The 11,425-nt window shown below is 35.2% G+C and overlaps 1 protein-coding gene across 1 annotated transcript; it reads right to left on the reverse strand.

The window, feature by feature from the left end:
- Positions 1-2,665: 2,665 nt before the first annotated feature.
- LOC134239781 (uncharacterized) lies at positions 2,666-11,383 on the reverse strand (the record flags this gene model as incomplete). The annotated part of the gene is made up of 7 exons (XM_062721927.1): positions 11,214-11,383; positions 10,368-10,749; positions 9,807-10,021; positions 9,329-9,523; positions 8,839-8,954; positions 3,770-4,003; positions 2,666-2,799 (listed from the first exon to the last, which is right to left on the reverse strand). Coding segments are annotated over exons 1-7 (1,446 nt in total), but the record flags the coding sequence as incomplete, so codon positions are not given.
- Between the last annotated feature and the right edge of the window lie 42 nt (positions 11,384-11,425).

Here is an 11,425-nt window from a genome sequence, read left to right on the forward strand (position 1 = left end):
ATTTACAATTTTGGTAAAGGCACTCTTGCTCATCATAACTATGCACTTAGTTAGTTTATTTAATATCCAAGAGCAGAGAAGAAGATTTTCAAAGAATTCATGTAATTTCACTATTATAATCTATAGAGCCCCCCCCCCCCCCACCTACACCGGAACCCCTAATCCTGGGGCCATAAAATTCACAATTTTGGTAGAGGCAATCTTGCTCATCATAACTATTTACTTAGTTAGTTAATTTAATACCCAGGAGCAGAGAAGAAGATTTTCAAAGAATTCATGAATTTTCACTATATAATCTAAGGAGCTCCACCCCTACACCAGAACCCCTAATCCTGGGGCCATAAAATTCACAATTTTGGTAGAGGCAATCTTGCTCATGACATCATAACTTTGCACTTAGTTAGTTTATTTAATATCAAGAAGCAGAGAAGAAGATTTTCAAAGAATTCATGTAATTTCACTATATAATCTATAGAGCCCCCCCCCCCCTACACAAGAACCCCTGACCCTGGGGCCATAAAATTCACAATTTTGGTAGAGGCACTCTTGCTCATCATAACTATGTACTTAGTAGGTTTATTTAATACCCAGCACCAGAAAAGAAGATTTTCAAAGAAATAATGCATTTTCACTATATACTTATTTGGCCCCGCCCTAGCACTAGAACCCATGACCCCGGGGCCATGAATTTCACAAATTTTGGTAGAGGACTCAATGCTGATTACAATCATGCAAACAGTTTGACTGCCATATGTCCAGGAGTAAAGAAGAAGATTTTTAAAGATTGCACTAATTTTAGTGGTTTTTGCCCCACCCCCCAGGCCCCAGGGGGGCAGGGACCATGAAATTCACAATTTTTGTTCCCCTTTACCCATAGATGCTATATGCCAAATTTGGTTGAAATAGGGTCTGTGGTTTAAGAGGAGAAGCTGAAAATGTTCAAATGTTAACGCACGACGAACGACAAACGACGGACGACGAACGACGATGGACGAAAAGTGATAGCAATAGGTCACCTGAGTTTACTCAGGTGACCTAAAATATAGGTCAGATCCAGCATCCGAAGCAAGTCTGGTAGTGTCCATCCCTAGATGCATCATCCATGCAAGTTTGGTTCAGGTAGGGCTTATAGTTACTTGGGAATGAAAATATAGGTCAGATCCAGCAACCGAAGCAAGTCTGGTAGTGTTCATCCCTAGATGCATCATCCATGAAAGTTTGGTTCAGGTAGGACTTATAGTTACTTGGGAATGAAAATATAGGTCAGATCCAGCATCTGAAGCAAGTCTAGTAGTGTCCATCCCTAGATGCATCATCCATGCAAGTTTGGTCCAAGTAGGGCTTACAGTTCCTTAGGAATGGACCTGCTCTAAAAACTTTAACCTGGTCACTCATCTGGAAAATGTAGGTCACATCCAGCATCCGAAGCAAGTCTGGTAGTGTCCATCCCTAGATGCATCATCCATGCAAGTCTGGTCCAAGTAGGGCTTATAGTTCCTTAGGAATGGACCTGCTCTAAAAACTTTAACCTGATCACTCATCTGGAAAATGTAGGTCAGATCCAGCATCCGAAGCAAGTCTGGTAGTGTCCATCCCTAGATGCATCATCCATGCAAGTCTGGTCCAAGTAGGGCTTATAGTTACTTAGGAATGGACCTGCTCCAAAAACTTTAACCTGGTCACTCGTCTGGAAAATGTCAGTCAGATCCAGCATCCGAAGCAAGTGTGGTAGTGTCCATCCTTAGATGAACCATAGCTCTCATCAATATCTATCAGCATATGAAGTTTGACGAAAATATCTTGGATAGTTTCTTTGAAACTTAGCTTTGAACAGAGCTAAACACAAAGTGTGACGGAAGACGGAAGGACGGAAGGACAGAAGGACAGAAGGACGGAAGGACGGAAGGACGGAAGGACGGAAGACGGACATGACAAACACTATATGCCCCGGCCATATTCATGGCGGGGCATAAAAATAAACATTCAAAGAAATTTACCAGTCCTGGCATGCCTGAGTAACGTTTCTGTGAAAAAAGGGTGCTTGCTTTTATAGGTCATGATTAGTACAGTTCATTACAAAATGTGTTTAAAAAAAAATACAGTCAACTCTTATTATCTCAAACTTGATAGGATCCACAAAAAATTCTAGATATCAGAGTATGTGAGATATCAGAAGGTAAAAAAGTTAAAATTATTAAGTTATTGAGACTTCCAAATCACTTTGACGTTATATCCATGGTATTCAAGATATCAATTTTTGAGATATCAAAGTTCAACTGTATTTTTAAAAGTGATGTGACAGATCCCTGTAGAAAAACAACTCACTAAATTCATCTCAAAGTATTGAAAAAAGATTAATATTTTCTTCAATGGTGTGAGATATAAAATACATCATCAAAACCATTTACCCCTGAAGCCAAGTGTTGCAGTTGTAAAAATAGAGATGAACAAGAATTTTGGTGAATTTTAATATTAAAGAGTTTTGGTGCACATAAATCAAAAAATAAACTACCACACTCATCAAACTTAAACCCAAAATCAGCTATCTTTTTAGATCACATTAAGCAAACATATTTCATGATTTTCTAATGTTAATGTAAAATCAACCATCCTCCATTTTTGTTTTTAAAAATTTAAAATCTTGATGATGGTCAAAGGTTGTTACCTTGGACTCCACATCCAGCATGGTTTTAGTAGTGACATTGTCACTCATGGCCTGTGTCATCTGCTGGAGGTGTTGGGAGATCATGGCGGATATACTGGGCCCTTCTTCTTCTTCATCCTCTGGGAAGTATCGCCCTGTTGGTAAAAATTTAATGAGTAATTTTAATAATCAATGCATATAATCACTTTCTTTACACTGTTGGATTTTAGTGCTATCAAAAAATATCAAAAACATTGATATGACATAAACTTGCAACATTTCTGTTTATCCTTTCTGAAGCTTATTAAGACTTAAAAAATTTATTTTTTTCTTCGCATGACTTCATGTATAATTTTCAAGTCACTTACAATTAGTATAGCTTAATTTATACAGATTGAAGAACAGTTGCTATTTTATCCCACCTGAAGAAACTTTTATATCTTAAGCGCTGCCAGACTTAAACAGTAACCTCACGTTTTCATTTTTTTCTTCCATATTATAATTCTATACGTTTGAAATGTAACTTAATTAAGTAGGAAAGACAGACATTGTAAAAAATTCCTTGCAGTCTATTTATGAGGACAAGCCAAACAACATTATCAATCTTCGCCAAATTTTTTTTTCAGCACATGCCCTTCGGGCAGGTGTGATCCCCAATTACGCAAGCCTGAACAAATATTTACATGCCAAGAATTTTATCAAGTTATAATATTATTCTTATTTGCCTATTCATGCCAAGGAAATGACCTGGAATCCATTTGTCTCGCCATATGTTTTCAACCTGTACACTTTTTGTGTCTCCTTTGCAGAAGAGTTCCTTGAAAATCGCAGTAAAATAAGATTTTGGTTAAAAAATAAGATTTCCATTAAATTTTATTTTGAACTTTACTTTAGATGGAAAATAAAAGACTTTAAAGTACATTTAATGTTATTGGTATTATTTAATTTTATTATACCAAGGTTTATGCCTTAGAATTTACATGCCCTTCGGGCTTGTAAGTGTGCAACTTCCACATGCCCACTTCCAAGTTTACAATGTCCCGGGCATCGGACTCCAGGGATTTTTCGAAGACTGCATTATACATTTTTATATATAATAAAAGACACATAATGATTATTACTAACTCAGCACTCCCAGTTCGTTTTCGTTGAGCCCCTTGTTGTTGTTGACGGACTCGAACACGTCGTCGCCGTTGTCGGCGGGGGCGGGCGTTTTCTCCAGCTCCTCGATCTCGGAAATGTTGTCCTCCTGGTTCTCCTCGTCCTCTTTGATCGCCCTCAGTCCGCTCCTCTCAGGCGACGGAATCGCGATCGTCCCCGGCAGTCCTTGGTTGCCATCGTCGTCATCATCATATTCCACTATGTGAAAAAACAAAGAAAAATAATATAATTTCATAAATATTCTGCTTGTTATAATTGTTTCTTAGATTTAAAGAATTTTTTTTTCTTATTCAAAATTTCAGGCTAAGAGTTTTCATATTAATTCCTTTATTTTATTTTTCATACTTAGTTTTCATCAGCTTTATTTTCTCAAGTACATTTTTCTTTTTGCATAACTGGTAGTTTCAGTACAAATGGTAATTATACACTTGTTTTCTTTTATATAGGTAATTTCAATACAATGATACTTTATTTGTTGGTTTGGCTATCGATCAAAATTTCAGTACTATCATTACTTACATTTGTTGGCTACTTTCAATACTATCAGTACTTACATTTGTTGGTTTATTTCAGTACTATCAGTACTTACATTTGTTGGTTTATTTCAGTACTATCAGTACTTACATTTGTTGGCTACTTTCAATACTATCAGTACCCATACCGAAAAAAGTTATAACTAAGTTATAACTAAAGTATAACTTAGTTATACCTAGCCTGTGAGGTACAAAAAAGTTATAACTAAAATGTAACTTTTTTGGACTTTGTCATTTTCATGTATAACTAAAATGTAACTTTTTGGACTTAGCCATTTTCACGTGTAAGTAAAACATAACTTTTCTGGACTTTGTCATTTTCATGTATAACTAAAATGTAACTTTTTGGACTTAGCCATTTTCATGTATAACTAAAACATAACTTTTCTGGACTTTGTCATTTTCATGTATAACTAAAACATAACTTTTCTGAACTTAGCCATTTTCAAGCATTACCAGTATAAATTTACAAGATTTGGGGGTTATTTAATGGATACTACTTGACACCGACTTTTTTTTTTTTCAAAAATAACATTATAACTAAGTGTTAATTTGAATGAATTTTGATCATGTTCAAAATGGTTTTTTTTTTCAAACACTGCAGCAGAAAACTTTGTCAATTCCTGAACAATAATATTGTTTACTACCAGTGATCGACTTCTCATTCATAATAAATACGCTGTCCACAGCCAAGTCAAGTTCAACAGAAGGGATGTGAAATAAAATATTGTAAATTACATCTATATATGAGAATCTCTCTCTCTCTCTCTCTCTCTCTCTCTCTCTCTCTCTCTGTGGTGTTTGAGGGTGTGTACGCAGTACATGTCATGTGTGTGTAATAAATATTATTGTCTATTTAAATTGATATTTGTCATGTAAGTTTCAACTAAAGTTGAGAATAATTAATTTCTCTCTCTCTTTCTCTCTCCTTCTCTCTCTCTTAGAAAATATGTATTTATTGAGACCCTGATGAGACATAATATTTGTCTTGTAAATAATAATAATGCACTTACATCTGAAGTTGGGAATGAATATATTTCATAATTCTGGGGAAATATAAATGTACTGCAAGAGATATAAACAGTATGAAATGTAATCTCATGAAGTCATGTGAATTTTGCACGGATTCTTCGTGTGCAAAACTGTGTAAATTTCCCTATTGTTTTCTGTGAGACAGGTGTTTGTACTAGGTGACCTTTGTGGCCAACACATCGTAAATATTTCAGCTTGGGTATTACACAATCTCTGAATGGTACAATTCTGCACAGGTTGTTTGAAATCTGAAGAAAATCAGTCGTAATATGGGTGGCTAAAAAGATAAACAACAGCATAGAGTATGTGCATGTTCACGTTGAACAGATATTACGATGTTGTGAATAAAGACTGCCAGTTATATTAAGATTTAAGCAGATGACTAGTACATGTAGATTTTATTGTTTGCATAATTAAATAACCCAGTTATAATAGTTATTTTCACAAATAAACAAATATTAAATTCAAAATGGCGGCAACAAAAAATATGGCGGCCTCCGATGTCCGTTTTGTTGATACTAAGATAAATTCAAAATTTTAACACCAACTGGTATTTATATTTTTAATTTAAGTTTAAAATTAAACAATTAGGTTTATTTGCATATAAAATAAATCAATTATGAATTATTTATTTATTTTTTTCGATCACGTGACGTTTTTGAGCTCTATGATTGGTCAATAACAAGAGCGCGGATTTTTCCATGGACGATTTGAATGTTTGGATGTTGAAAGTGTTGATAAAAAAAGGAGATAAAACCAGTTGGTAAGGCGATATTTATGCTAACATTTTATTATTTTTGGTAAAGTATACTTAGTACCTCTGGCATAACATTCCAAAAAGAAGAAATATTGGGAATGAACAAAATTCTAGGCGTGTGAATCTTAGATTTCTTGTTTGTTTTGATTGGTATGTCGAATGACAAAGACTGAAGTAAACAAATTGAAAGTATTTGAAACGCATAATATTTTTCAGCATTTAGTATATTAATCAAATATGTTGTTCTTTGTCATATTTATTCCCACAATTGTTTATAGATTCCCTGAACTGTTAAAATATTGTGAAGCCTTATACGCATCAGCATGATCATAACATGATCTAGCTGCAACGTTAATTAATGCAATGAAATGAGTAATTTAACATTAATTTTCTTTTTTTTTGAAAGCAGAATATTGGTACATGATGTTTCCATGAGCTGAATCTGTCCTGACCTGCAGGAGTACATGAAATTCTTCAAAATATTACTTGTTTAAGGTAAAGTAAATTTTTTTTTCATTTCAAAATTCAATAAATCTTTCAATCTAAAACTGATTCCTGTAAGTATAGATCTTAAATTATTCTTGTATTTTCCATGTTTTGGATGAATTAATGAATTTGAATTAATTGATATGGAAGAGTGTTTTCAATTTGATATGCAAATGAGTGCTGGAAATATACTATCTAAATATCTATAATCTAAATTTTGAACCTTTACAATTTTTTGCAGAATTGAAGAAAAGGTTAAAATTGCAAGCATATTTCAATGAAAACTTAGCCGACTACCAGTCACACTGCCCGCCAGCCAAGACGTCTGACCAGCTAAAATGAGGGACGCAGACCACCAGCCAAGTCCCTCGGCCAGCTCGGCTGACCCAGTGCGGCCTGTCAAGGGATGACCAAGTCCATCAACTAGCTCGGCTGACTACCAGTGCAGCCTGTCAAGTCCTTCAACTAACTTGGCCTATTACCAGTGCGGCCTGTCATTGAACAACCAAGTCCATCAACTAGATTGGCTTACTACCAGAGCGGCTTTTCAAGGGATGGTCAAGTCCGTCAACTAACTTAACCTACTACCAGTGCCGCATGTCAAGAGATGGCCAAGTTCGTCAACTAGCTCGGCTTACTACCAGTACGGCCTGTCAATATAGGGACGGTTAAGACCGTTGACTAACTTGGCCTTCTACCAGTGTGGCTTGTCAAGGGACGGTTAAGTCCGTCAACTAACTTGACCAACTACAGATGCGACCTGTCAAGGGATGGCCAAGTCTGTCAACTATCTTGACCAACTACCAGTGCGGCCTGTCAAACGATGGCCAAGTCCTTCAACTAACTTGGCCTTCTACCAGTGTGGCCTGTCAAACGATGGCTAAGTCTGTCAGCTAACTTGGTCTACTACCAGTGCGGCCTGTCAAACGATGGCCAAGTCCTTCAACTAACTTGGTCTACTACCAGTGCGGCCTGTCAAACAATGGCTAAGTCTGTCAGCTAACTTGGTCTACTACCAGTGCGGCCTGTCAAACGATGGCTAAGTCTGTCAGCTGACTCAGCCAACTTTCAGTGCAGCCTATCTTCAAATAATAAAGATAAACAACTGTACACCTGCAAGGATACCTGTGCAAGGAGGGTGGTAGGCAGCTAGAAACTGTAACTGAAATCACTGTTTAGAACCTTTCTTTTTTTTGAAATACAGCTAGATCAAAAATAAATAGGGTGTTAATATTTAAAAATTAGTGATGTCTGTTTATACAATTAGCAAGAGTAGAATGCAGTTTGCTAGGTAATTTTACAAAGACCCTAATTGCTATATGCTAAAAATGTATTCTTTAAAACAACCAGAGAAATTTCAATCTTTTGTAGATGACATGATGAAAAAATAAGGTACACTTGAATTTTGAAAACAATTGCATGTGCATTCATTTAGTTGTATTTGACAATAAACCAAGCTATCTTTATCGTGTTTGTTAGGTAAAATTGTTATTGCCTTTAATATGTTTTAAATAATCTTTTTTGTATAAATTTCAAAAATCTTTTTTTTTTTTAAATTTTAATGAGTAGCTTTTTAAAAGCTTATAACTGAGTAAATCCACAACAGGTTAACATACAGTGCATAATTTCACTGGAACTTTTACGAAAGTTTTTATTAATAGGTATAACTTTTTATAGTTATAACTTTTTATAGTTATAACTTTTTGCAGTAATAACTTTTTTTAGGTATAACTTTTCTATAACTTTTTCATAACTTTCTTGGGGTATAACTTTTTTGTAACTTTTTCATAACTTTATAATAGGTATAACTTTTTTTAGTTATAACTTTTCCTGGGTATAACTTTTTGCGGGTATAACTTTTTTGTAACTTTTTCATAACTTTTTTGGGGTATAACTTTTTTGTAACTTTTCCACTGTTTATTTGGGTATAACTAAAGTATAACTTTGTAACTATTTTATAACTTTTTGTGTAACTTTTAATAAGTATAACTTTTTGTAGTTATAACTTTTTTATAACTTTTATGTACTTGCTGTATTTATGTTGAATAAAAGGTGAAAAGTTATGCAAAAGTTATAACTTTTTTGTAACTAAGTTATAACTAAATTATACCTCACTTAAAACATGCCATTCCAAACTCCGATAACTTAGTTATAACTTTTTTGTAACTTTTTTTAGTTACAAAAGTTATAACTAAGTTATAACTTTTTTCGGTATGGGTACTTACATTTGTTGGCCTTGTTCTCGCGGTACTTCCTGTACTTGTATTCATCACTGTCCTCGTCGTCAATCACAAGGTCCTCCTTCCTGGGTTTAGGGACACCAATGGTGCTTGTGGACAACCTGAATTATAAAATGCAGTTCTACAATACTTTTTTTAATCATTGCTTTAATTACAAAATTCTGTCCTTTCCAGAACAAATATGTATTCAAATCCAGTGTACATGTATTTAGGAAATATTTGTGGAAAAGCATTGGACAGTCATGTGTATTGTAAGAAATTTGCCAATCCTCTTTTATTTCTGAACATTGATTTGTTATCATAAAAAAATATTGCTTATATGCATCTGATTTCCATTCTTACACAAAGAAATGTTGATTTCATGAACAAAAATTGACATTTCCCTTAACTTTTATGCATCACCTTGCTCATACAAAAATTCATTAACTGAATCACATTTCAGATGTTAACAATGTATCCCCTTATATTCCCTTACTTATTATACTGAGCGAGGGTGTTGATGACGTCAATCAGCTGTCTGATCCTGTTACAGAAACTGTCCATGTGTGACATGATGGCGTCCTCGTCAGCGATCGACACGCCGTGACCAGCGTCATTAGTCATCAGCGATGATATCCCCTTCTTAGGAGACACGGACGGGCCCGATCTGGAGGCATTGCTTGGTTTGGATCTGAAATTAAAAGTTATTTTTCATCATACAGTTTAACTTGTCTTGCTTTCTTATAAGCATTTCCCATTTGAAATACAGCATGACACTTCAAGTGTAAAAATTAAATCAAACAGGTATTGAATTATCTGTACATGTACCAGTACAAATAAAACATAAGAATTCCATAAAGCCATTTAGTATACAATAATTCCCTAAAACCATTTACAATTAAACATATTTTATTAAAACAGTAATTAATGTCAATAATTAATCAGAAGAAAGAAGAATTAATTAGAAGAAGGACCTGGTGGTGAAGCTGCCTGGTCCCCCCACACTGCTGAGGGAGGGGAAGTGGGACATGTTGTTGGTCTGTCCCAGGGAGTCTCTAAGTGACCTCAGGGTCTCCCTGTAGTAGCCCTGCAGGGTCAGACACGCCTTCAGTCTCCCGTACAAACTGTCGTCCTGTAACCCCAGATCTTTACCTTCCTTTGTTTTTCCTCTCGTCAGGGCCCCTTGTTGCTGAAATAATTTAATTCAAAATTAAACAAATTTCTTGGTTTTTTCATGTACATATTTGTACAGCTGGTCTGCTCTGTTAAAATCAATTAAAAATAAAACTTTAACATTATTTAAATTTCAGGATCTCCTTTGACTTGTCACCTAATATTCTTGGAAATTCAATCAGCTCAAAACAGAAATATTTATGTACTTACCTGCATTTCAACAACATTAAAATTTATACAATATACAAGAAATAAATCAACACAACATTTAGTGCATTAAAATAGTATAAATATTACACATCAAAATAAAACATTACAATTTTTATGCTCACATTAAAAGATCTTCATTACTTAGAGTTTACCTTAATTTTAGCCTCTACTTGGTTCCTGAGCAGCCTCTGCTGGGGGTCCACGAGGGGCAGTGAGTCCCTGTTTCTGATCTCCTCCTTGATCCTGACCCACAGTTCGTCCCCATCGTAGGCCGTGATGGTACAGTTCTTAATGTACTCCTTACAAGCCAGCACCAGCTGATTGGTGATCTTGGTAAAAACGATACCCAGAAAACCGGTCCTCACGTAATACCGGGAGATGGAATCCATCTGGCGCACGCTGTTGACGATGCCAGGGATGGCGTTGTTGATGATGGAGGCCGGTGTTGCATCCTGGTATAGCTGGTCGAAATGGCGTCTCAGAGATTCCAGGTATTTGACCTTGTCTTTGGTGTCATTCATCGCATCAGTGATCCTGTGATACAAACAGTAATTCTGTTAAATGTTTTTTGATGGAAAAGTTTGCAGGGGCAGCAGGAAATAATCTCAATTGTTTTAGTTTACATCCTTAATATTTATTGCTCTTAAAATGGTTGAATAAAAAGTCTGTTTAGAATGAAAACTTTATAAATTAAGTAAAGTTAGCACCGATTGTAGAAGAGAAATTCATTTACATTTCTATCCACCTTAGAAATAACCAGCAATCAATAAGTTCAAAATATGATTGATAACAGAGAACAATGGTGCAGCTTTTACAAAATATTTGAATAATTACATTCAAATCACATTATTTAAAACTCAATTAGGACATAGTTTGAAAGTAAAGGGGTTCAAGACACTGACTGTAATCAAATTACATAAAGAAGCTTGAGACTTCCAATCCATGGTACTCCAGATAATTTGGGTAAATTTGTGATATATAAGTTTAGCTGCACTTACTGAGCATCCACATTTTTCCATTTCTTCAGCAGCCTGGATTTGGCAGTTATCAAGACACCAATCACAGCTTTGCATTCTTTACTTTTGAGCTGTTCTGTAATGCTGGTCAGTAACCGTTGACGCCGCCGCCATCTTTCCAACTCCGAGAGTGGCCCAGCATTTGGATCCATAAACCTAAAATAAACGCCACGAAAATTAATCATTTAAGATTT

This window comes from Saccostrea cucullata, unplaced genomic scaffold, assembly GCF_032062105.1.
Source record: "Saccostrea cucullata isolate Sc308-1 unplaced genomic scaffold, CSIRO_AGI_Scuc_v1 ctg17556, whole genome shotgun sequence".
NCBI lineage: Eukaryota > Metazoa > Mollusca > Bivalvia > Ostreida > Ostreidae > Saccostrea > Saccostrea cuccullata.